This window comes from Anastrepha ludens, chromosome 4 (genome assembly GCF_028408465.1).
Source record: "Anastrepha ludens isolate Willacy chromosome 4, idAnaLude1.1, whole genome shotgun sequence".
NCBI classification, from domain to species: Eukaryota; Metazoa; Arthropoda; class Insecta; order Diptera; family Tephritidae; genus Anastrepha; species Anastrepha ludens.
Window position 1 is genome coordinate 59,334,782 of NC_071500.1, and position 26,202 is coordinate 59,360,983.

Below are 26,202 nucleotides of genomic sequence, written 5' to 3' on the forward strand. Positions count from 1 at the left end.
ACGAATATAAAAATTTGAGAGAGCTGTGGGATATAAGTAGTGAAAAATATGAAAATAAAAATTTTAGAAAAAAAGCATACGAACAATTAAAAAATGAATACAATAAAATTTATAAAAGTTTCAAGTCCGCTAAAGAGTTTCCTTTTGCAAGATACCGCAAAGTTATTGCCAGTCTAATTTCTGCTGATATTGCCTTTCTCACTATGGTATCTTGTTTCGTTATTTTGGCCTTTACGAAGTCCAACAATTTTCTAAACAGGGCTTCGTCCATCCTTATGTAATTTTTATAGTCCGCTGGCTCATTTTCCTTCAGTTCTTTCAGCAGCCTCTCGTTCGAAAATTCGATTTTTTTTTAAAAGCCAATTTTTGGACCAAATTTTTTTTCTCTTCTTTTGTTGCATCTCTTCTTCCTCATTTTCGTACAAAAGTTCATCAATTATAATAAGAGAAGTAATTTTACGTATTTCGTCGATCATTTAAAAAATTTGATTTGACGTATCTTCCGCTTGTACCTTTCCTGCACCACAGTTTTACACAATACTGAGATTGAAGCAACGGACGTTGCGACCTTAAACAAAGGCAACACGTTGCTTCAACGGTTGCCTCGGCTAAATCGAGCTTAATGATTTTCGCACATATGGTGTGATCTTCTTATTAAAACACCGCAGCTATTTGCCCTACGTTGGCGTTTAACTTAAAAATTATGAAGCTTAAAAAAACGCACAAGTTTATTGTCCTGGCGCTTCCCACACATCAACCCACCATTCGTAATTCCGATTAGTTTAATTGTTTAAAAGCAGTCGCACAACTCAATAAAAAATTGATATTGCTACTTCTGAAGGGTTAACAATGAGTCACAGTTCAAAAAAGGAAAATTTCTAAATCACTTCTACCTTGTTGAATGTGGCTTGGCTTCAATATTTATCTTGGATTTTTTGCAAGGCGAATCTATTAAAGATGGTACTAGTAAGTCAGCTGAGATGTTTTTTTTTTCTTTCGCCGTGTCCATGTGGCTGTTAGCTCAGAATGAAACAAGGCGAATTGATTATTTGTCACCACCTTTAATGAATGCGCCTCGGATTTTTCGTCAGTTTATCCCTTTGAGTGGAAATGACATGAAGATTTTCTATACCAAACTCTAATTTAGCAGGCGTCAATCGCAATGTGACCACTAGGCAATGTAAACGATGTAAAGTAGTTTTACATCTACCAAATTACTTAAAAAATTATCACACTTTTCAAGATTATTAGCTCAAGTTTATTTCAGAATTTAAATATTATGTCAAGTTTTTTTTCTATGTACTTCAATCATTTTTTTAAAATCTCCTCATAAAAAACATCTGTCGTTCGGAGTCAGCATTAAATTATAGATCCCTCCATTTGTAGAAAAACATTTTCAAACTCTAATTAAATCCCTGAATGCTCAAAGCGGCCGATTTTAGCGGAAAAAATATATTATATTTATAGCGTTAAAAAAAACACGGACAACATTTTTAATTTTTTTAATTGTTCGATGAACTTTTATTGAGAAAAAAATTCGTTGGATATTTAAAGACCCAATGAGTACTCACGAAACTTACCTTAGCAATGAAAATAAAAAAATCACTTATTTTAATGATAAAAACTAAGTATTAGTGTTAGCATATAAGCATATTTTTATTGAATTTCAGGGTATAACAAATAAAATTCAGCAAAAAACAAAAAAAATATCGAATCTATTTATTATTATTATTATTTAGTGACTGGTATGAATACCAGTACTAAAATTATGTTTGAGCATTGGCTGCAGAGGCCATCAGCTCTGTGTCGTCTGTGGCTGTGTGGATTATTTGTTATATTGTCATTTCGATAGTTTTAATGAATTTGCTTATTTTTTCGATATTTGAGTGACTGGGAATGGCGAGGATGTCGCTTATTTGTTCTGAGTTTAGTATTTCTTTTCTTGCGTTAACGTGATTTGGACATTTGTTGAGGATGTGGTCCAATGTTTGGTTTGTGTTGCAGCTTGTACAGATAGGGTGATTTTCTTTTTTTAAGATATGTTCATGTGTCTGTGTTGTGTGGCCTAGGCGAAGGCGGGAAAATATTCGGGTTTTAAATCCGTGTATATTTGTTGGGTAGAGGGGAGGGTTTCCATTCTTATCAATATTGGAATAGTGTTAATGTTTGTAGTTTTTTAATGACTGCCGCTGTTTGTGTATTATGCATGTATTTATATGTCGTTTTATATCGAGTCTTTCTGTTTTCGGGCTGATTATAATTGGGGCATTGCAAGCGAATTTCGCTGCATTATCGGCATAAGTGTTTCCCTCGATACCTGTGTGTCCTGGGACCCACAGTAGTTTTATTGATTTACTGTTTTTTATTAGCGAATGCCTTATTTGATTAACAGTTTCCCATTTGTTACAAGTGTGATTACTAGCCGCTTGGATGACTGACAAGCTGTCGGAGCATATTATGGTATTCGTCTTTTTCTGGATAGATAACACCATAGCTTCGTGTATTGCCGCTGCTTCTACCGAGAATATAGAAGAGTAAGGGAACATGGCTTTTAAACTTAAAAATATGCCATCTTCGGATGTTATGCTGAATGCAACATTGCCTTCCGTTCTAGATCCGTCAGTAAAGACGATTGACCAGCCGTTATTTTTATGGGTATTGACCTTTTCGAATCTATTAACATGGTACGTATATATATAAGTTTACAGAAATAAACCGAGTTAAATTTAAAGCCTACACCAAAGTTAAACTCACGTTGATTTCGCAGGCGTGATCATTGACAATAAATGCTGGTAGTTACAAAAGTTAAATCTTTGGTGCGATACATCCATGTCTGTCCTGACGAGTTTTGGAAACCTGAATCTTCCTTTATTATCAATCGTAGTCCAGTGATCAGTTACGTCTAATTTGATCTACCTTAGAGGTGCTATACTTGAATTTAGTTTTTAGCGTTTTTCTTTGATATGCGTTTCTGTCATCTACGCTTCCTTTAGTTTATTTGAAAATACTGCATCAGCTATTTTGAACTTAAAACCGATGCAGCTGACATTTTCTAAATCTGTCCAGTTTTCATTAATTATTTTATAAAGAAAACCCGAGCATTCCACTTTCGACTTTCAACCCTTTTGCATCATTTGACGTAATAATCCGCGAACAAAAACTCTCACTTATTACAAAGAACGGAATAAGACACGATAATTTTTTTTGTTAAAGTTTGAGGAAAATAAATAATTTTGGTAATCCTGTAACATTATTCTTCATTAGAACCAACAGTAAAAGTCTTGCCGACGCAAGTTATTATGGACGTTAAGTATTTTGAGTACATCGCGCATTTCGAGCGGTGATGCAGAAGGGTTAATTGTGATCATATGACGGTCCATGATTCTATCCATAAGATTAACCCCACCCATAAGATTATAATAGAATCTTTAATAATCCACGAGCAGAGAATGTACTCTTCACTGTCAAAGCTTCTGATGCGTTTTGTATGTAAATAGGAGATGGTTTCATTCCATCATAGGGGGAAACTAAATTTATTACTCGGCTATTGAAGGAAGAAGGAAATCATTGAGTCAAGAACAAAGGGAATAAGAAGGGAATGAATGTCAAAAAAAAAACGCGATTTAATATGACACTATAGGTCAAAGAGAAAAATATCAAAAAAAGCGAAATATATTTATAATTTTTTATACTAATATATAATAACTAAACGTTTAATATATTCAAAAATGCAGTCATATAAGTGTCATCCGGCCACACTCTCGCCTGGTAAAATTAAATGTAAAAAATTATAATCACAAGGGATGAGTGGGGTTTTTTGTCATATGAGTGTACAAACATATGGTACAGTTAAATATAAAAGTTTATCTTTATGTAGATTGGCTTTCGTTAGGGACTTACATGATGGCACAGCTGGCATTCTACGCGTATATCAGTTTGTGATTGATAAACTTACCTTTCCGATAAGTTGCAAGGATCTTCTACTTTGCTAAATTGCTGTAAGTTTTTTCCCTCAATCTTTCTCTGTTCGGGTAATTTAATAAATTTTAGATATTAAGGTCTAATTTTATGTATTTTAATATTCCTAAATGTCATGAGTAGTGTCTAACACTGAAATATATGGCAATATGAAATATGAAAGTTTGGCAACTGAGATTGTTGTCAGACTAGATAAAATAAATAAACAATATGGCACATACATATGTACATAAAAAGAGTAAGTAATCTGCGAATGCAGATAGGTTTCTCTGAAAAGCTTTTATGTGGAAGACGTAGGTATAATTACCATTTGGTAATTTGACTTAGGGGAATCGCCACTATAAAACTTTATCCTACTTCTAGTTATTAAAAAAAGTTATGTGTGCATCAAATACATATCACTCATTTTCTGCAAGAGTATCCTAATAAAAAAAAGAAAATATCGAGATAAAGGTGTCAATTTACTATGACTCGCTAAGTATAAGTAAAAACAGATTTTCATCTGAGGTCATTTCTACATACTTATCTAAAAATTATTTATTATATTTTTTTGATTATGACACCCTTATAGCAAATGACCAATACGTTGTGTGGATAACTAGCATTTGGCATTTCGCATATTACTTGATATTTTAGAAATTATGGTTTTAATAAATCTTTCCATAGGTGAACTAAGCATTTGTCAAATTATGGAATGCGAATAAATACAGAAAACCAAATTTATAAATGTTTCAATTTATATTTGAATAGAGGTAGAATATACATATTTAAATACATACCAAGGCCAATTGTAACACTTATTAGATTTATCATGTCCATAGGTAGGAAAAAATTCTATATGCAATAAACCCGGCAACTCATTTCCCAACCATATTTATTTTTCAAAGATGGGGGCTACAAAAAAACTCAGTTATTTTCAAATAACTGTCGTACTTCAAATACATACCCAAATTACCAGGAAAGTGGATACTATGTTGAATTTGGTTTAAGTTCAATTAGGTTGCCGTTGACTATGCTAATGACGTTAAAATCACTTTACATTATGAAAATTTGTGCATTTGAAGTTACTACATACCATTAATATAATATGTGCCAAAACAAATCTTTTTAAATAGAATCTTTTGTGAAGGATAAGTTTTGAAATCATAAAACCATGCGCTTTCGTGAAACCTTGGTCTGAAATGGTCCATTCAGCTTACAGTTCTGGTCAGTGAATAGTTTACCTAAATAAGTTTACTATTTTCGTACTAATATTTTATTTAATAAGCAATCAATATTTACATACCAAAATCTGAACAATGGTGGTATATGATTTCTATAATCGAGAAAGAGATTTTATTCAAGAAATCGCAAAAAGAAAACATTGAATTGAATTTATGATTAGTTACATAATGAAATACGTAAAATATTTTAATTAATTACATACGTGCTACCGGAATCTTCATGTACACATTAAAATCAAATGTAGTTGCCGTCGAATAAAGTGTTATCTAATTCAACAGATAGTTTCAGTTTTCTGCAATCCTGTTCTCCTTAGCGGCGATGACGCTCATGTGAGTGAGACCTCCGTCGAGAACTGTAGTTATGTGCTCGAGATCGTGATCTTGAACGCCTTCTTTCTTCTCTGACAGGTGATACCGCATTTCCTCGCCGGTCATGATCCCTTTCTCTTTCTTTATCCTTTTCTGCACGCCTCTCGGATCGACTGTCAGAACTACTTGCACCCCCTCCACGCTCATTACGTCGAGTTCGATCTCTAGATCTCGATCGATGTACACGAGAACGTCGGTCTAGCTCTCGACCACCCACGAAATACCGAGACCGCTGTCTGTCGTCACCACGCTCATTCATTTTTCCACTACGTTTAAGTTCAGCCTTACGTGGACCAGCGCTTTTTTCTAGCTCCACCAATTTTTCACGTATAGTGAGAAAACCCAAATGAAGCTTACCTCCAAAGTGATCAGCCAGTCGTATATCATTATCATGTATACCTAAATAGGCAGAACATACCTCACATACTCGCAACTTTTGTTGTTGATAGGTTGAAGCAGGCATTGATGTGCGATATTCGTGTTCTGCTTTAATTTTTTTAGTGCGCAATTCCTCTATTTCTTTCATTAGGGACATACTCTCCTCAACTTCGCCTGCTTCTCCTAGCGCTTCGGCCTTAGCTAGTTTTTTACCGATTTCTTCTGCTAAAGCATGTACGGCATTTGCTTTTTCAGCCACCTCAGCAGTTAGTTCCTCTTGTGTTTCTTTAAGACGCTGTTTTGCAGATTCTGTACGTCGGTCACAATCTGCTATAAAAGCTTGCAGATGTTCCATCGCTTCTATATCGTAATAAAAATCATGCGACTTGGCGGCGCTTTCATAATCAGCTCTGAAAGCAAGATCATGAACTTTTGGGCACTCTCCTAGATCCATGCGAGTTGAAGCGAGAATATCATGAGGACAACAATCAAGTAAAAAACTTTTACATACACGGGAATCAGAAAACTTCAGGCCGCGTCCATCATCTCCATTACGAGTTGTGCCCATTAATTGGTCGAGCATTGCCCTCATTTGGTCCGTGGCTGACATTTTAATTTGCTTCAATATTTAAGTTATATTTTCCACCCGAGTATTTTCGCCAGATTTCAGTAACCTTGTCTAGGGAAGAAATTTACACAATCGTATAATACATTCGATACAAAATGGAGCTTTGCGATAACTTTAGCGCATCAAGAATTGCTTTTTATTTATTTATCGATAAACGGTATTTACTACAATAAGACTATTCACTTTGTTGCTGTTCAAGAATGATAGGATACAGGGTGGCGTCAGTGCTGCGTATAAAGAAACATAAAAGAATAACTAAAGTAGATGTTTTCAGAAGTTGCCCTATATTCTATATACTGTGGTTATTGTTAGCAACATTACGTGCCGGATAAAGTAGCAGGTTAAACTCTTAATACAGAATCGACACCGATATACTCAATATGTAAAAGCACTCCGCACCTATGCCCATTGAACAGGTAGTGGTGGTAGAGCAACTGATATAATTTTTTTCTGTTTTTTGGTTTAAGAATTTGTAAAATTTTGTTTAAATGACTTTAAGTAGTCAATCATTTCTGGTAGTTTTAATATTCCAACGATCAAAAGCTCTACTGTTAATATTTGCTCAATGTGCTTTGCGTCGCAAGACTCTAACATCTAAAAGTACATTCATATATGCAGTAGTTACCAATAAATCCATGAAATTAATTCCAGCATGTCAGATTACCTGCAAAATTGACAAGCAGCTTTTAATATTGTTTTGAAAGACTTTTTACTTAGAAATTGCTTTGGAGGAATATTTAGGAGTTTTTGGTTTGTTTAATTATTAACGATATGAGGAAAAGAGAAGGAGAATAAATAACTAATTTAATTGCTCAATTGCTAGTAATAAACAGTTGGAGGAAATCCGTATGCGACGTTTACTGAGGTTGCAAAAAATTATGGCAGCGATACACATGGGATATTCTATATTACATTTTATAATAAGTAAGAACAGGACAAAACGTTTATGGATATACGCTTTTTTCTGTAACATGAATCCCTAATTCATAATATTTAACAAACATTTTATTAGAATTATGTTTATAGACCTGTTTTCTTTGCCGGCATCCATTTCATTTAGTTTTTAATTTGATGTTTCTCCTTACATTCGTAATAATAATTATCGATAACACAGGGTTGTATGTCAAAAGGTATCGTTATTATCTGGGATTATTTTATAATCTCGGATTTTGGGAGAGAAATTTTGCATGGAAAATGAGTTAAGCGCGAAAAAGTAGATCATCTACTTATATGTGAACGTATTATTACTTTTAAGCACGAAAAAATAGATAAACCAATTATACGTGAACATACTATAAGCAAAGGCGCATAAAGTATTTAGTTTTAAGTTGAGCGTGTGAACGTGCTAACGTGTTAACGTTAAGTAATGTGATTAGGCATTGAAAATAAATAAAGCAAGCCAGATGTGCTGCCACTAGTTTGTGAATTTTACTTAGAATTGTACTGAGACGTTTTATTGGTGAAAAACGTAAAAATTGGTTTCAGAAGTGGGTTTGTTGAATAAAATGCCATAAAACTGGACCTAAAAAAATAGCAAAGTTGAGTGAATTTAGGATCCCACAACTTAAGAAGGAGTTGGAACAGAATGGCTTCGGGCAACAAAGCTGACGACATGAATGTGATTATGGCCGCAATATCGAAATTGCCTTTGCAGTCGTCGTCTCAAATATCATCCCAAGTTTCATCGCACATTTCCCGAAAGTGAGCGGAGCTGTCGTCGAAGATAAATGCGCAGCTGGAAATGCAAGATACACGTATATCCAAGCTAGAAGCAGCGAAGACTCATATTACGTCGCAACTGAAAACTATTGAGGGTGAAGTAGATGCCATGAAAACTCACCTCTATGAACAACAATTGTATCGTCGGAATATGTTAACCAGTAGTCCGGAAAATTAAAGTACTGGGCCATTATTTAAGCTCGAAAGGGTCAGACAAAGTCGTTGCATGGGTTGTTCCACTTAAGAGTTCTACCAAAAGCCGGTCGGGGTAACTATAACAGTCTGATGGTAGCAAAAAAAAGGCGTTACGGAGGTGACGTGAACAGGCAACCAATGTTTCTGGTGGAACTGACGAATACAATCCCAGACAGGTGACCAATGAGGCCCTGCGGGAATATACGACAGAGATCGAGTGTTTATCGCATTTGGTGTATGCGAAGAAAACTGCAAATTTCATTGAAAATATGAAGTGCTAAGTGTTTTTATAAACAGTATACGAGATTTGGACACGAAAATTGCAAGACATTCAGAACGTAGGGAACGTTGCTTGAAACAAAGTCCTTTGCACTGACACTGAAAACAGCAGCCCTCTTGAGCAAATCAGTACACATCAGTTAATACAACAGCCCTTACCGCAAATTACATGACTCAATTGTTCGGATATTAAGTGTTACAACTGCGCTAATACTGAATATTGCACGCAATTTAGTATGCTACTCAGCCAGCCGGAGACAAACTCAGATAGAAAGCAGCTAAAGCTGGAACTTGCGGGGATGGCGCTCCGATACCAGGTATTTACTCTGGACATAGGTGCAACGAACTCGATCATCCGGTCAGATTTGGTTAGCAGTAATGTGCAACCATTGGTTGGTTGTAAGCTTCAGGAATGAAAACGGAAACAGATCCGGAAAGGTAGTTTGTGAGGTTATTATTGGAGCTTTGCCAGTTGGGAACACATTTTTACTAGCTGAAATCATGCTGCTGCACGGTTTTACATTGGATTTGAATACACGGCAGAATATGGTGATACCTCTGAGTACTGGCTATAAGAACAGTGTACAGTCCAGAAAGATAATCCTAAGTCAGTGTCAACGGATCCACCCAAAATCTGAGTAGTCTTAAGGGCTAATGGGGAAGGCGGCTGTGGGATAGATGAAGTGTGGGCAATGGAAGCTGCTGAAGAGACGGAAAATATAATCGTGGGAATAACAGTGGTGAAAAAACGAAAAGACACGTTGTTCTAGTAGGGTGTTCAAAACCCCGAGCTGTAGAAGCCTTTATAAACTGTGATAGCCCTCAACAGAGAAGCGAAGAATTCCAGAAAGCAAGCAGAAAAACTCACGATTTCCTAAAGACTTGGTTGCCTGAAAAGATAGAGCGAAAGATAAAAAGTTTTTGAAGAAATACATTCACATATTAGGATCCGCACGGCGGTTCACCGCAAATTACGACTTCGAGATCCTTCACCACATGGAAATGCTGATGCCCTATCTCAGCGACCTTATGCAATAGAGCGTAAGCATTCTTCAAAGTCCGAGATCCGAGAGGATAGTTGACATCGATTTTTTGTTTTTTCTATATTTCGAAAGAATATACTTTGAAATTTTCATGCGGAAATTCCTAATATCATAGCTTTTAACACGTCTGGTGTTGTAAAAAAAAACTATTCAACCGAATCATCTGAAATTTTAATATGTTATTCACAACATCAATGGCTATCGCCCGTGGGTATTTCGTGTTTTTTATTGAACAACTGAACAAAAGAAAAAAAAAAACGATTTTTAGAGTGTCAAATTCAAAACCGAGCCATTTTGCCATTTTTTTTTTATTCTAGTACGGGTACGGCAGTAGATTAATAATTCTTTTGGTTTTTGTGTTTCAGATAAATAGAAGAGCCAAAATGTATAACGCCGTCCAGGTTTATTTTTTCGGAAGGGTTTACTTTAGCGCCATTTTGAAATTGATTAATTTAAAAAAAATTTCATTTTTGTATGTAAAAGAAGTTAAATAAAAAACGTAAAAATTTTAAGTATCGTTTTTAATTTTTTCTTATTGATAAAATCCTGAAAATAGCTGAATAGCTCGAAAATTTAGCTCATAGCCGCAAGGACCCGTTAGTGCAATTGGAAACTCAGTTCTATAAGAAGTTACTTAAATGATGCTGGCCTAGAAAAGAAGAAAACGATGTTAGATGTGGTCTAAGGCTGAAATGGCGATAGAAAGTCATGTGGCAAAGGCATATTGGGTGTAGTGTGTTAGAGGGATTCCACAATGGGTCAAGTGGAGATCATCTGGATGTTACTAAAACGCTGGAACAGATTTGGCGGACATTTACTGGATTAATTGTAGATAATCAGTAGTCGAATATATTGAAAATGGCGCGATATACTGCGTCAAGGAAAGATACAAAGGCCAGAAGTCATGGAATTACACGGGTACACCATATGATGTCGCGAGTCTGTTTGTAACTATGAACTACTTTAGTAAGTGACCGGATGTGTGCGTAACATTCAGACCAAGGGATGTGTATAAAAGGTCCGCATGATATAATAGTTTTGTTGCTTGATGGAGATTAAGAAAACACGTACAACACCCTGGCATTTCCAATCAGATGGAATTGTCGAAAAATTTTACCGCTCTCTAGAGGAACGATATAGAAAGGTACCCGTTTGGGTAGAAGAATTTGGTGTCTAATCGGAATGACGCGGAAGGCAGTGTGACAAATCAAGAACATTCGCGAAAAGTCTGACAAAAATACCGAACGAATGAAAAACCGAAACATGAATGACAGGCAAGGCGCATTTATTAAAGGTGTGGGCTTTAGATCAACATCAACGTATTGTACATAGAAATATCGTGACAACAGAGAGTAGCAAATAAAATAAAAAGAGGTTGTCTGTAAAGTCGGTTTACTGACGATAGTTTAACGTGACAACTTCATAAGAAAATACTGATGTAATGGTTACATTTTTCAAAACAAAATTTTAATTTTATTTGTTTGATAGATATTTTGTATGGATATAGAGAAGGAGGTAAATGGAAACGTGAAAAATGACGAAACATTTATCAAACTCATGAAAGATATGTTCAATTTCGATTGTGCATCAGACGTTAATAAGTCAACGACACTAAGGTTGCAAACACAGAGCACGCTAAGACGAAGCTGAAGAGAAATTGCTTGCGTTGCGAGTAAGCGAATAGGTTGCACAGTGCAAGACGAATTGGTTGCGCTTTTGTTATGTTAGTCGCAATGGACTCCTCATCAGATGATGACCTGCTGATTGAGCAAAGCTTATATTTTAAATTAAAACGTATAAAAGTAAATAAAAAAGTACACCCTATAAATTTGGGAAGAGAAGCATTTGGTGAATTTCATCATTTGTATGATGAGCTGCGCCACGATGAAAAGAAATTTGTGGAATATACCAGAATGACAATTAGCACATTTGATTATATTCTAATTAGAATTGAGCCACTTATTATTAAAAATTGGACTAATTTTAATAAAATGCCAATTATATGTGCTGAAAGGCTAATTGTGACGTTAAGGTAAAAAATAATTTAAAATATATTTAGTTTTATGCCTTTTATTGATTATTACTTCTCATTTAATTACTTGTTTAACGACTGTCTTAACTTAATCAACGTGCCAAAGCATAGACAGAAAAACAAACAAAAACCACGGTAACTAGCAAGCGATTCGTCTTCAAATTCAGTACAGCGAAAAAGCGACCATTGCAAGCTGGGGAAGATCGCAATTTAAAATCGCACAATTACAAATTATTCTTTGTTTACTTTAATTTTATTAACAAATGTATAAATTTATTTGGTTACACCATAGATGTAGATGTATGTGTGTACGATTTATGCTATATTCTTGACATTCCACTCACTTTGGTTTACTACGGGTACGGTACACTAGACAGGGTTAGTGGGGCGGCAGCCCTTGGTCGGAAAAACCCGAGTCATTCAGGCTGCTATGAAAATGAACTACCTTTTTGGTTGTTTATTTTATGTACTGTTGTCACAGGCCTTGGGAAGCACAGAAATACAAGAAATTGCATTCACATACATACTTTCTTGCCCGGCGTCATCGGCAGCAACAGCAAAAAAAAATCATTTGCAATTATTGTTATACCTTGTGCTTTCACAATTTAACATGCAGATTTTAATTTTTTATTTGATTTCATTTAAAACTCACAAATCTCCATTCACTGAATATTCACAACTAAATAACTTCTCTTAATTTTGTTTGCTTATTTGAAGCACTGACGCCATCGGTTGTCATAACCGCGAAAAATAAAGCAACGGTTTTTGGAAGACACCACCTTTAGTATTTTGTATACCGTATATCATTTTTTCCTTGGTTTGTTTCGAAAATCCTCCAATTTCAATTCATAATATGAAGTGGCTATATCCAAATGCATAATTGACAGGTTGTTTCAGAGTGAAGTTTGCTAATGTGTTGTTGTGTGGGTACGCCGCAATAGTTTGTCAGATAATAATTTGCACAACCAAAGTAGAAAATGAGCAATGTTTAATTAACTACGGGCGTATATTTTGCAACGTGTTTGTAAAAACTTAATAGCCTAAGGGGACCAATTGCAATTGTTTCCGACGAAGAAATTTCCCGTATTAAAAGTGTGAATGTTTGTTTCTAATGAATATGAAGTGCATGCAGGCAATATTAGTAAAATATAACAGTGGCCCATTAATTATTGAAAACATTTTAAACGCATTAAAATCAAACCATAATTAAATATATTTGCCTAAAGTTCGGTTTTATCGGTTTTAATTAAATTACAAATGTTTGTGGTTTATTGCATAGTTAATGTGAGTGCATCGGTTGTTTGAAAGCGTAAACGAAGGACTTAATCTATAAGTGATACTTGTTTTCATTACATTGTCAAGAATACTTTAATTATAGATTAAGTATGGCTGAGGCGGCGGTGAATGATCAAATCCATGGTTATCATGATGTAAGTAGGAGTTAATACGTGTTTGATGGAAAACAATACATAATGGGAAAATAATAAGGATTTTCCTGATTGGGGGTTTTAGATAGGGTTTGCTAATGCAAGACTTCGATTCTTGTGGATAATAGATTCATTCACAATAGTACATAAAGAATTACTTATAAAATCACTCGCTTTTCTTTCCCACACTTCTTAAAATTCTAATTTGCAACAAGTGTATAATTTAAAGTGTTGGTAATATTTTTGTCTAAAAAAACAATAGATACATACATAACTAAAATTTTTTCTTTGTAAGTAGACTTATCTTTCATGGAAGCATTTATACTAAGATAAAATATCTTGTATAAATCTTTGTTAACATTAATCGGTAGATAAGGTAATGTTATTCACCAAATATCTGCACAAACTGCAAAACACTGAAATCATGTTATCGGAGAAGAGAAACCATCCAGAGGCATTGGTAGTAACGGTATATGCATGCTGATCAACTGGCTACTTAGGGGGCCGGGGTCGTCAGTCTGCTTCTTCACTCTGTGTTGAAATGAAAGAGAGGAACCAATATCATTCGCCTTACTCCAGTCCAAAGTGCAGAGGAGTGAGAAGTGTCCACGACAAAGAAACGTTATTGGTAGCTAACAAGGCCTCCTACTAATATGATACCGTTGGCGAGGTAAGGCATAGTCGGTACCGACGTTTTACCCGAACTCTGCCTGCCAAAGTCGCTGAAAATATATGGGGAATATTTTATGTTGTAGTAGCAATAACAATAACAAAAGATCACTCGCGCGACAGTCAGTTCTATGTTTTGGGAACGACTCTGTTTTATATCCAATTAAGGACTACCACTCTACCAGCATTCCCAAAACATTTATTTGGAATTTCTACATGCTATTAAAATAACAACAACAACAAAATCTGCAGTTGTCTTGTAAGTTCTGCGATGTTTGTATTACAGAATGGGTCTACATTAATAGAACGACCCTAATAATTTCTTGGTTATATCTTAACCAATATTTTTTCAAAATATTTTATTTCTTTTACCAGAACCTTTTCCTCTACTGTATGAATAAAATGTTTTTTGGTTTTTTTTATATTTTAGAATGACTCGAGTGATACATGCCACCTACGTATTATAATTATTAACGGAAAATCTTTAGCGAAAAAGGATATATTTGGAGCAAGGTAAGAAAATGTTTATACACAAAATTGTATGTTTATATATATAAATAATAATTGGCGCTTACACCTTTTTTTGGTGTTTGGCCGAGTTCCTCCCCCATTTGTGGTGTGCCTCTTGATGTTGTTCCACAAATGGAGGGACCTACAATATCAAGGCGGCTGAGAACGGCAGATATATTTAATGAAGAGATTTTTCATGGCAGAAATACAATCGGAGGTTTGCCATTGTCTGCCGAGGGGCGGCCGCTATTAGAAAAAACGTTTTCTTAATTTTTGTGTTTCACCGAGATTCGAATCTACGTTCTCTCTGACCAACCTACTCGGCTACGGCGGCCGCTTACAATATTCGAAATGTAAATATATCTTAATTGAAAAATGATGCCACAACTTTTTTAATAATTCTTCCACTTATAAATTTCGTATATTAAAAAATAACATTGTAATATATATTAAGATATACAGTGACAGGCTGATCAATTGAAAATTAAATTTAATTAATAATAATTAATTAAAATTGCTACATTTATTTTTTAGCGGCAGACTAATCACCTACACTGTCAGAAATCAAAACAGATTAACGAATCAAATGCAATACTGAGTCTTGTCGAGGCCCTATGCTCCCGAGAGGAGTGAATAAGGAAAAAAAATGCTTAAATTTAATCATTGCGCCGTAAACACGAATTTTGCATGACTATTTCGTGAATTTCGCAATGTTGGCTTCCAATACCTCAATCAAAGCTGGTTTATCCACAAAGATAACAAAGATGTGATATCACAAGATCTTGATGGCCAATTCACTAGTCTGAGACGAGAGATGAAACCATTGTCTCACGGGCTGTATAGCCAGTAGCGCCATCTTTTTGGATCCACATGTTGTAGAGCTCACGGGCTTCAATTTCTGGCATCAAAAAATCGCTTATTATGGCGCGAACGAGTTCGCCAGCCTCGTCTTTGAAGAAATATGGCCGATGATTCTCCCCGCCCAAAGGCCGCACCAAACAGTTATTTCCAATGGGTTTTATGGCTGCTCTTGAATGGCTTCGGGTTGCTCTTCAGTCCAAATACGAAAGTTTTGCCTATTGATGTAGCCATTAAGCATCCATGTCCACCATAAGTTGGCCTGAGCTCGCGTTGAACACTTTTAACAGATCGTCGATTTTCGTAATACAATTCATTGTGCGATTTGTAATCCTTGTTGAGGCGTAAGTCTTTCCATGATGTAATGTCTATGAATACTGAAAAAAATTATGTATTTAGTTTGTCAGTAGTCACACGTGATCTGCCAAAGAATTCTATTGGAAAAATTATCTCCAAGCTGAACACCCTTTACTAGTTAACTTTCGCTATGACATTTTAACTATCAACATTCTACTGTAGAGATTTGTAATTATTCTAAAATAACTTTTTTTTAATAAAATTTCATACCAAATAGTTAATAGACTCACATATTTAAACATAAGTAATTTTTGTATCTTCTTGTAGTGATCCATATGTAAGGATTGATTTAAATACAATTAATGGTGATATAAATATAGATTCAGTTTTGACGAAGACCAAAAAGAAGGTATGTTTTTGAATTCAATCATTTCTGTAATTACTGTATCTGTACTTAATTTTTTTTTAGACTCTCAACCCTACTTGGAATGAAGAATTCGTATTTAGGGTAAGTGAATAACTTAAATACATTATAGATTCTCTTAATTTTCATTTTCATGCTTCAGAAAATATTCTTTACATATTTTATTTGAACTTTATTTTCGCATTGCTTTTTAGGTAAAACCTTCAGAACACAAATTGGTGTTTCAAGTATTCGATGAAAATCGACTAACCCGAGATGATTTTCTTGGCATGGTTGAATTGACGCTTAGTAATCTACCAACAGAGCAAGAGAATATGACTATAACTCCACAAAGCTACTCATTAAGACCGAGAAGGTCAGTAGGGTATGTTAAACTGATTTCATTTAAAAATTATATTTTATTATTAATTTATTTTAAATTAATTAGTTTCGAGTTTTATTATATTGCTTTTTACTATTTTTCATGAATAACTTTAAAGTATATTCGTTCTCATTGATTAACATTAAATTGGTTCTTTAGATTAACTCGAAGTATCGCACTACGAAGGCAACGGTAGCAAATCAAATTTTTCAGCTTTGTTGAATTCAAATTTTTCAAACTTTTATTTAAATGTTAACTTTTAATTTAGTTTGATTTAATATAATTTTAGTAGTGCGCTTTATTCACAATATGTTATATGATCATTAATATTCAAGCAGCGTAAAGTCGCGGATAAAGGGCACATTAGAGATTTATCATGCATTTATACATGAATCGGGTGAGTCGAGCGAAGCTGACGCCGTTGATGGGGAATGGGAGCATGTGGACAGTGCTTCAAGAATGAGTGGAACTCAAGCGGTACATAATAATTGATTATATTTTTGTTAGTTTATTACTAAGCATTTGTTTTTAGGGTCAATTCCCGTCCAATGTTAATCACGATCCATTGCCGTCTGGTTGGGAAGAACGACAAGACGCAAATGGGAGAACATATTATGTTAATCATACTGCACGTACTACGCAATGGGAGCGCCCATTAGTGTAAGTGTTAATATATACAATAAATCAAATTTATTATTTTAAAGGTACATATGCATCCTAAATTATTGCATACATACCTACATACAATTAGATAATCAGTTTTAACGAAATACTTGTTGACAGAAGAATTGATTTGAATTCAGCGATCTTCCATTTATATTAATAAATTGTTTTATTTCACGCACAAATAAATTCATATAATATCGCAACATTTCTACAGTTAAAGTCTTATACTATAGTTGTGAATGAATATATTTTTTTTAATATTGCATTAGAACCCAGAAATTAAGGGCTTGTCAGGTAAAAAGCTTCAAGTGGATTTCAATAAAAGTTCATAGCATGTATATACAAACATATGTACATATGTATAACGTTTGATAAAAAACGTGTGGATAGCTGATGTGGAACCCAGCAGCATTCCCAAAAATATATTGAAAATGTTTTATACTGTTAAAACCAACACAGTCTAAATATTGCATTAGAAGCCAGCAAATGAATGCGTTGTAGAAAGTATTAAATCGACTTAAATTGATTGATTTTATCAATAGCTTAGAGGTTTGTCACACCTCAGTCATTAAATGTCCGAATTGTTCCAAGAAAATTTCCTTAATATAAAATTTATTATCAAGGTTTTTTTTTCTTTCAAATTAGCTCAGCAACTAGTAATAGCAATGTGAATGTTGAAGCAGCAGCTTCTGATTTCCAACGACGTTTTCATATAAGCGTGGATGAATCTGACTCTAGCAGACCTCCGGTAAGTATGAATTTCTAATTGAAACAATTTGTGAATTAGGCTCTATGTGTATACATGTATTTTTAAAATTAAATTGAATAAATCTGTAAAACACTAAAAAAGAGCCCTGTTGCATTGAAATCATTTTGAAAATAACTAAAATTAAAATTGACCCTTTTTGGAACCTAGTTCAGTTTTTGAATTTTTACTATCGATATTTTATTGGTCAACCTGAATCCTTCTTTTGCTATTACGCAACAACTAAGATTTTGTATCTGATTAATAAACATACTTAACATGTATTTAAAAAAATTGTATATTTGCCTTCTGCAATGCAAAAAGCTATTTGAACATAAATAGCATCAATCACGTTGTAGGAAATAATTACAAATTCGTGTTTCTAAAGAAGAAAAAAACATGTAAATAGAGCGTTTCGAAATTACTATTTTTATATCGTTTCCACTCCGAATCAGCCACATTCGCCAAATGTGAAATGTGAATGTGTCATCATCATCAATAGCACTACAGTCCAGTGCAGACCATTTCTTTTACAACTACGGTTCTCCACTCCAGTGGATCGTCTGCTACGTCTTTCCAGTTTGCGATCCCCATTTTCCGCAAGTTGACTGTGACCTCATCAATCCATAGACAAGTGGTTGGACGGCTGTGACCTGTGACCTCATCAACCCAAATAAACGCTGGTCTTGTCTATGGAACGCTATAGTGGCAGCTCTCCATTTGGGCATTCTGTGCATGTGTGCCCCAGCCATCTAATGCGTTTACTTTTCATAAAACATATTGCGTTTCCATTTTGAATCAATGCGTCGAGCTCATGATTATATCTGATAAAATAATACATTCTATCGACCTTGTAATTGTAATTCTATCTGCTTTGAACCGTTTCGTTTTTTTTGTTCCTTCCTGTACCTCTACTGTATTTAAACTACTTAGAAAAAATATGTTAACGTTTTTATCAAAATCGATGCATTTTTGTAGGCTACGCCTAGATCAGATGAAGATGCTTTGCCGCCAAATTGGTCTATGCAAGTGGCACCAAATGGTAGAACCTTTTTCATAGATCATGCAGCGCGACGTACGACATGGATAGATCCACGAAATGGTCGCGCTAGCCCCATGCCAAATCAAACACGTAGAGTTGAGGACGATTTGGGACCCCTGCCCGAGGGTTGGGAAGAACGTGTTCATACAGATGGACGAGTCTTTTATATTGATCATAGTAAGTAGCAATGAACGGAACTTCAGCTCATTTAATAAATAATGGAATGAACAGTATATAATATATAAATAATCTGACTAATCACACTGCAATAATATAAACAACCTGTTTTTAGACACTCGCACTACCCAGTGGGAAGATCCAAGATTATCAAATCCTAATATAGCTGGCCAAGCTGTCCCATATTCCAGAGACTACAAACAGAAGTACGAGTATTTCAAGAGTCATATTAGAAAACCGGTGAGTTTATATACAATAATATAATTGAAATTTTTTATAAATAATTTACATGCGTTACATTTCGTAGACAAATGTTCCTAATAAATTTGAGATTCGTATTCGTCGTACCTCCATTTTGGAAGACTCGTATCGAATCATTAACTCTGTGACAAAAACCGATTTGTTAAAAACTAAACTATGGGTGGAATTCGAGGGCGAGACGGGATTAGGTAAGTTGAAGACTTCATAATCAAAAGTAAAAAATAAAATAAAATACAACACTATTCATTTTAAAGATTACGGAGGGCTAGCAAGGGAATGGTTCTATTTGTTGTCAAAGGAAATGTTCAACCCATATTATGGACTGTTTGAATATTCGGCCATGGATAATTACACATTACAAATAAATAATGGCAGTGGTTTGTGTAATGAGGAGCACTTAAGTTATTTCAAGTAAGCACACATTTTTAGTTTTACAACATTTGGTGCGTATCTTACAAAAAATGAAGGAGATTTTCGTTGCCTATCCCACAAGATTTTTTAACGTTCGTATAGATTTCCCGCAACGATATTTAATTCTCAAAAGCCTGCGAAAATGGTTTGAAAGACCTTTGGTTTCAGTAGAACCGTACCACGTGTATACTACCCGTGAACCTTTATTTAGTAGTAGAAGGTGATACTTAGAATAACGTCCAAAATAAATTTCCATATATAATTTTAATATCCAGAATATTAATGTCTTGAAAACAAATTTTGAAAATACAGGATTTTGACCCAAACGAATTTAGGCTGTTTATATTTCGTTTCACATTTTTTCTAAAATCCGCTTTGATTAGCATATGGTATTGCAGAATTAAGGTCCGATTCCGTGCTAACGTATGCCCGAAATCATTTTCCCTTGTTAATTTTATGAAACTATCTACCTTTGTATATAAACAAAAAATTCTCACATCTCTAACACTACATTTATCGAAGTCTAAAGAAGTTCTCGAATTTTTGGGAGGTAACAAAATAAAAGTTTCTTCATCTCTTATACTCTGCGATTGCAACGAAACATTCTTTGTATAGTGCGCAGTAATGAGACTTTTTCATATTCAGCCCTATCATGCAATTCGTCGTAGACTGTTTTTCGTAGAAAGTAAGAAATTATAATCATACAATTCGAAGAGTTCCGAACGTATGTTCAAAACTTGTAGAGTAGCATTCACCGAATACACTTGTAACGTCAAATCTTAGAGTTTCGTACAATTTTTCTACGACGACGTTAAACTAACGGACAAAAATTAGAAAAGAAATAAAAAGAGAATTTAAAAGGAAACAAATAAAACAGCCGTAAAATGTTAGTGCTATATTAACTAGACTATAAATAAGTATGCCACTTTGCTGGAGCTAATAAAGGAGAAATCAATCATGGCATTGATACTGTAATAGCCCTTCCGGTTGTAGTAGAGGAATTTTTCTTTGTCGACTGGCCCATTGGCACGTCGAAATCTTTGCAAACTCCGTGCTGATAGCCTTCCTTTGCAAGAAAACGTAAAACAGAATATAGTCGGAGAACTCAAAACGTATGTAGATGCAGCTTTATTTAACCGGTAAATTTTGATAAACCTGTTTTAAACCGTATTTAAGTCAACTTTTTCTTTAACAAAAAGGCAAGCACTTACATTGATTCGTCCATATCGAGAGGGTTGCCTGTACCTGCCAATATTTTTCACTCAATACTGAGACTCCGATTGCTTTTTTCACTTTCCTTCCCCGTTAGCACAACCGCACATGGCAACGAATACATTTTAATTTGAAAATTCAGCTAACTTGAAAAAAAAAAACCTAAAGATTATTTTCTAAATTGTCTCGTTTACATTGAAGTGAGCTGTTGCGAAATATCAAAATTTGACATTTGAGATTGGCAGCACTTTTTTCGTGTTCACATGGATCCCACGATTACAATTTTTTTATATTCGTAGTAGGTATTCGTATTCGAGGGTTTTCTACGACGGATTCTATGATAGGGCTGATTATGTCGCCTTAATATAAAAGCCGAAATTTCTATAAATATATACATATGTATGTAAATGACTCTTAAAGAATTTCTTTTTATTTCAATATGAATAATTTCCCACAGATTCATTGGTCGTATAGCTGGCATGGCTGTTTATCACGGAAAACTGTTAGATGCGTTTTTCATACGTCCATTTTATAAGATGATGCTTCAAAAACCAATTGATTTAAAAGATATGGAATCAGTTGATACCGAGTATTATAATTCTTTAATGTGGATAAAGGAAAATGATCCACGGCAATTGGAATTGACTTTTTCATTAGATGAAGACACGTTTGGCCAAAAGAGTCAACACGAACTAAAGCCAGGAGGCTCTAATATTGAAGTTACTGACGAGAACAAAGATGAATACATTAAGTGAGTACTCAAATGTTTTAAATGTATTAAACCCTTTAATACATACATATATATAAATAACAAAAGAAAAATATTTCTAGTATATCCTGTGTAAACGGTTTATTTTTTATATATTCAAATTTATGTTCTCAGACTTGTTATTGAATGGCGTTTCGTAGCACGGGTCAAGGAACAAATGTCATCGTTTTTGGATGGATTTGGTTCAATAATTCCATTAAATTTAATTAAGATATTTGACGAACACGAGTTAGAATTGTTGATGTGTGGTATACAAAACATTGATGTAAAGGATTGGCGAGAAAATACCCTCTACAAGGGAGACTATCACCAAAACCACATAATAATACAATGGTTTTGGCGTGCTGTACTCTCATTTTCAAATGAGATGCGATCGCGCTTACTACAGTTTGTTACTGGCACTTCACGCGTTCCAATGAATGGCTTCAAAGAGTTGTATGGTTCAAATGGTCCACAAATGTTTACCATTGAAAAGTGGGGCACTCCTAACAACTTTCCTCGAGCACATACCTGGTTTGCGAAAATTCTGCAAAATATATGTTAAATACATTTTAAAATTTGTTTATTTCAGTTTCAATCGTTTGGATTTACCACCTTATGAAGGATATGTTCAGTTGAAAGATAAACTAGTTAAAGCTATTGAGGGTAGCCAAGGTTTTGCTGGCGTTGATTAATATCTCTAGCAATGATAAAATTCTCAATAGCAACGAAAATATCCGCCATATAAGATAAAATGCGGAGTCGAGGCCTTTTACGCTGACTTGTGTACTTATTTTTCTGTTTATTACTACTATATAATAATAATTTTACGAACTTCCTGTTATAAAAAAAATTAAAATACAAAATTATATTATACCATGCTATTATTGTTTCCAATACAAAACCACTATACCTACTATTGAAGAAATCACTGAAGCTTTTGTGAGTTGTATTCACATCCAGTAGTGCTAATAACAAGAGGGATCAAAGCGGTAAAATGTTAAACTAAAATTTTTCAATCAATCTGCGGTTTTTATTTTAAAGCTTTAATACATAGTCTTTAAAATAAAAATTCATATATTAAATAATAATATAATACTTAATTTTAAAGACCCAAAACGTTGTCCTAAGTAAATTATGAAAAAATTTGATTCATGCTTTATAATTCATACATTTCGACACAATGGTATACCATTTCTTGAGCGTTATTAGATAATACTGCTATGGCAATTTCGCGCAGTCACATGTGTACAAGGTGGCGAAAATTTAGTCACCCTATCGGAAGATTTATATTTTTTGCAAATGGCGTGAATTGTGAACTAGACAACTACAGTATATAAACAGACAAGCGAAGCAGCGCGTAAAGCTCAAAATAAAGATTTCCATTACTCCAAATCATTTTTTTATTTAGTAAAAAAGTTATTCAAAAATAAAATTGATGATTAACTTTGCACCAATTTGTATGTGAGTTATATGTCCTGCATGTATGTGTATATGTTCTCTTTCTGCGTGTAAGTTTTGTATTTCTATAATGTACAATGTTTAAAGATTTGACTTTTTGCGTGCTTATATAATTTTTTCCTTTATTTATTACAATCTGCTAATTATTAACAATATGCAATCTTTGTACAATTAGGATCTATTATGCTCTTGTGCCAATGTTAGAACAGTTAGTTCGTTTAAAGTTACACTGTACATCTTTTTGTCAATTATGCAGTCGGTGTGAGTAGTTTTAGTCTTCGTTTGATATTTTCGGCCGGTACCGTTTTACGTATTTTTCGTTTTGGTGGACTGATAGTCGCTGTATATTTTTATTACTACACTTTGTGATTATGCCTACATTTAATTCACGATGGATGGCTTCATTAGAAATAAGCCAAAAAGCATTAGGTATATTTCGCAATATTTTAGATTCTGTTCGCTGTTAAGTTCAAGATTGGTGTTTTTAGCTCTTTTATGAAACAATTCTCTGTGAAGGTATTCATTTGATTTGGTTGAAGGAATTCCATAATATTGTAACGGAAGTCTTATGTCTCTATTTTTCAGGCATTCTTTGTGTTTCGAACTTCGCTTGTGAAGGTGTTTCCATATAGGTGCACTACTCACCAAGCTGGAGATGAGATTTTTTTATGCTGCTCTCTTTGTTTGGGCTCTGCTCTTCCTCTATATCTTGATTGGCGCGATAGCCGTTTTACGTGATTTTGGCCGAGTTTAACAAAGCTCGCCAGTCGTTTCTTTCTCGTGCTACCGGGGGGCCAGTTGAAAACACCAAGTGAAGCCAAGTCCTTCTTCACCTGATGAGGCCTTCCTCTTCCTCTGCTACCACCAGCTGATTCCGCATCGAATACTTTCAGAGTTGAAGCGTTTGTTTCCATTCGGGCTACATAACCCAGCCAATGAAACCGCTATATCTTTATTCGCTGTGCTATGTCTATGCCGACGTAAGGCTCATACAGCTCATTGTTCCTTCGCCTACGATACTCGCCGTGGCCAACGTGCAAAGGTCTAAAAATCTTCCGCAGAAACTTTCTCTCAAACTCTCCAAAGCACGCCCAGTCGGATGTTGTCATCGTTCAAGCTTCTGCGGTATACGATATGACGGGCATGATGAGAGCCTTGTAGAGTGTTAGTTTTGTTCGTCGAGAGAGGACTTAGCTACTCAATTGACAACTTAGACCAAACGAGGACTTGTTGGCAAGAGAGTTTCTCCGTTGGATTTCAAGGCTGACATTGTTAGCGGTGTTAACGCTGGTTCCTAAATAAACGAAAACTTTTACAACCTCAAAATTATAAATAATATATAAATTATATGTATATTAAGTTTTGCGACATCGAGTTAGAAACCTCGTTTGTTATCAAACGGCTCGGAGAATTCTTCCCAATTCGATGGCACTGCTGGTATTGGGCAACGTTTTTTTACATAGCCATATCAGTTTTGCGGGGATACTAAATTCAGACATAAAATCGTCAAAAAGATGGTGTTAGTTCTCCTTTTAAGACTTGGCGTATTGTGAAAATCTGGTGGATAGTGGATTTTCCAGGTCTAAAGCCACACTGATAAGGTCCAATCAGTTGGTTGATGGTGAGCTTCAGCCTTTCACACAACACGCTCGCTAGAACCTTATAAGCTATATTTAGAAGACTAATCCCGCGGTGATTGGCACAGATTGCAGTATCACTCTTTTTGTGGATTGGACAGAGCACACTTATTGAATAGCTCAGCCGGCAGTCAGTCGACTTCCGCGGCTTTGTTGTTCTTTAGCCGCATTGTCGCTATTCTCACCTCGACATGGTCGGGTAGCGGAACGACAATTCCATCGTCAACGAATGAGGCATCGGGATCTTCAGATTCTCTGTGACATGCGCAGCTATCACTATTTAACAGATTCGAGAAGTATTCCCTCCATAATTTAAGTATGCTATGGATGTCAGCCACCAGATCATTGCCTTTGTTCTTGCAGGAAAACACCCCGGTCTTAAAGCCTTCTGTAAGCCATCGAACTTTCTGGAAGAATTTTCGGCTTCTCATTTCTTCCTTCTGATAATACGTCTCTCTTCTCTCCAAAAATTCCTTCTCTACCACCCCTGTCATTGAAATCGCCAAGCACGATTTTTACATCGTCCTTTTCTTCCGCCGGGGCGTGAGGGAGATGTTGAAAAATCTCGCTTTGATACTGATTATTGCGACAGTACTTGGCGACGAAATCTCTCTCCCACAACAAATCCAACACCGAATTTGCACTCCCTTACATGGTAGCCGTAGTAAACCTGGCAAGGTCCTATGTGTTTTTTTTTTTTGCCTTGACCCGTCCATCGCTTCTCTTGAATGGCAGCCTTTACTCTCCCGAGGGCATCAAACAACCGGGCAAAGGCACTTTCCCCCTTAAGAGACCGGACATTCCAGGCGAATGCCAACAAATCATAGTCCTAAGTACGTTTGCAGGAGTCGTCATCGGAATACACATTCTTATCCGAGGCTTTGTTTTATTTTTCCTTGGGGAAGGATTTTTACGTATCGAGTCCTAAACCTAGCGCACAACTAGATACCCTGGGTTTGATTTGCCTTCTCACATTATCTCACTTTCAAACGGATGTTCGGGAGCTATCCAGAGAATACTTGGGCGGAGCTCAGAAGTTATGAGCTGAAGAATCGGCCCCGCCACTCCCAAGTTAATGGCAATCAGGGACTTTCCCCACTTGCGTGGATTTCTACACACGAAACCATTCTTTAACTCTGTTCGCTTCACGAACAACATGCATGGGAAAGCAACAACAAAGTTATCGAACAAGATTCGCCGCTAGAGTTACTTTATTTTTCGCGACTCTGGCTAGTCTTCCGTAGGACTCCTTTCTGATACAAAACAAACAAAAGGAGGAGAAATCACATGTTTGTGAAAATTCAGTGAACGGCGTGGTAATATTGTGATTTGTGGAACTTAAACTAAACAAACTAATGAAAACGAGGAGCCGTGTATTAAATTGTAAAATTACAAATTCATATAAAGCCTCCAAATGCAGTTTTTATGTGGAAGTTGCAGTGGCACAGAAGT

The 26,202-nt window shown here is 35.2% G+C and overlaps 3 protein-coding genes across 7 annotated transcripts; 1 reads left to right on the forward strand and 2 right to left on the reverse strand.

Moving 5' to 3' along the window:
* Positions 1–1,583: 1,583 nt before the first annotated feature.
* On the reverse strand, positions 1,584–3,369 carry LOC128862524 (uncharacterized). The gene is made up of 2 exons (XM_054101203.1): positions 2,755–3,369; positions 1,584–2,673 (listed from the first exon to the last, which is right to left on the reverse strand). The coding sequence occupies exons 1-2, from the start codon at positions 2,829–2,831 to the stop codon at positions 2,160–2,162; spliced, it is 591 nt and encodes a 196-aa protein (XP_053957178.1). The 5' UTR covers positions 2,832–3,369; the 3' UTR covers positions 1,584–2,159.
* A 1,916-nt stretch (positions 3,370–5,285) lies between these two features.
* LOC128862522 (putative RNA-binding protein Luc7-like 1) lies at positions 5,286–6,680 on the reverse strand. The gene has a single exon (XM_054101201.1). The coding sequence runs from the start codon at positions 6,556–6,558 to the stop codon at positions 5,512–5,514; it is 1,047 nt and encodes a 348-aa protein (XP_053957176.1). The 5' UTR covers positions 6,559–6,680; the 3' UTR covers positions 5,286–5,511.
* Positions 6,681–12,717: 6,037 nt separating this feature from the next.
* Positions 12,718–22,533, forward strand: LOC128862527 (E3 ubiquitin-protein ligase Nedd-4). Of its 5 annotated transcripts, XM_054101206.1 has the most exons (16): positions 12,718–13,128; positions 13,223–13,274; positions 14,371–14,453; positions 15,933–16,014; positions 16,075–16,113; positions 16,224–16,393; positions 16,726–16,867; positions 16,923–17,050; positions 17,702–17,804; positions 18,780–19,020; positions 19,136–19,260; positions 19,328–19,469; positions 19,536–19,692; positions 21,362–21,655; positions 21,788–22,186; positions 22,245–22,533. In XM_054101206.1, exons 2-16 carry the CDS (start codon positions 13,230–13,232, stop codon positions 22,345–22,347), a joined length of 2,253 nt encoding a protein of 750 aa, XP_053957181.1. In that variant the 5' UTR covers positions 12,718–13,128; positions 13,223–13,229; the 3' UTR covers positions 22,348–22,533. The 5 variants fall into 5 exon arrangements, with proteins under 5 accessions (XP_053957181.1, XP_053957180.1, XP_053957182.1 ...); XM_054101205.1 differs by having other exon boundaries at positions 12,718–13,274; XM_054101207.1 differs by having other exon boundaries at positions 12,718–13,274; positions 16,729–16,867.
* The last annotated feature ends 3,669 nt before the right edge of the window (positions 22,534–26,202 follow it).

Bases quoted from the DNA above. Each gene is read 5' to 3' on its own strand.
- LOC128862524 (XM_054101203.1), bottom strand. From the start codon at position 2,831: ATGGATGTATCGCACCAAAGATTTAACTTTTGTAACTACCAGCATTTA. The intron at 2,674-2,754 runs GTGAGTTTAACT...CCATGTTAATAG, and splicing joins ATCACGCCTGCGAAATCAAC to ATTCGAAAAGGTCAATACCC.
- LOC128862527 (XM_054101205.1), top strand. From the start codon at position 13,230: ATGGCTGAGGCGGCGGTGAATGATCAAATCCATGGTTATCATGAT. The intron at 16,868-16,922 runs GTACATAATAAT...ATTTGTTTTTAG, and splicing joins GAATGAGTGGAACTCAAGCG to GGTCAATTCCCGTCCAATGT. The intron at 17,805-18,779 runs GTAAGTATGAAT...GCATTTTTGTAG, and splicing joins CTGACTCTAGCAGACCTCCG to GCTACGCCTAGATCAGATGA.
- LOC128862522 (XM_054101201.1), bottom strand. From the start codon at position 6,558: ATGTCAGCCACGGACCAAATGAGGGCAATGCTCGACCAATTAATGGGC.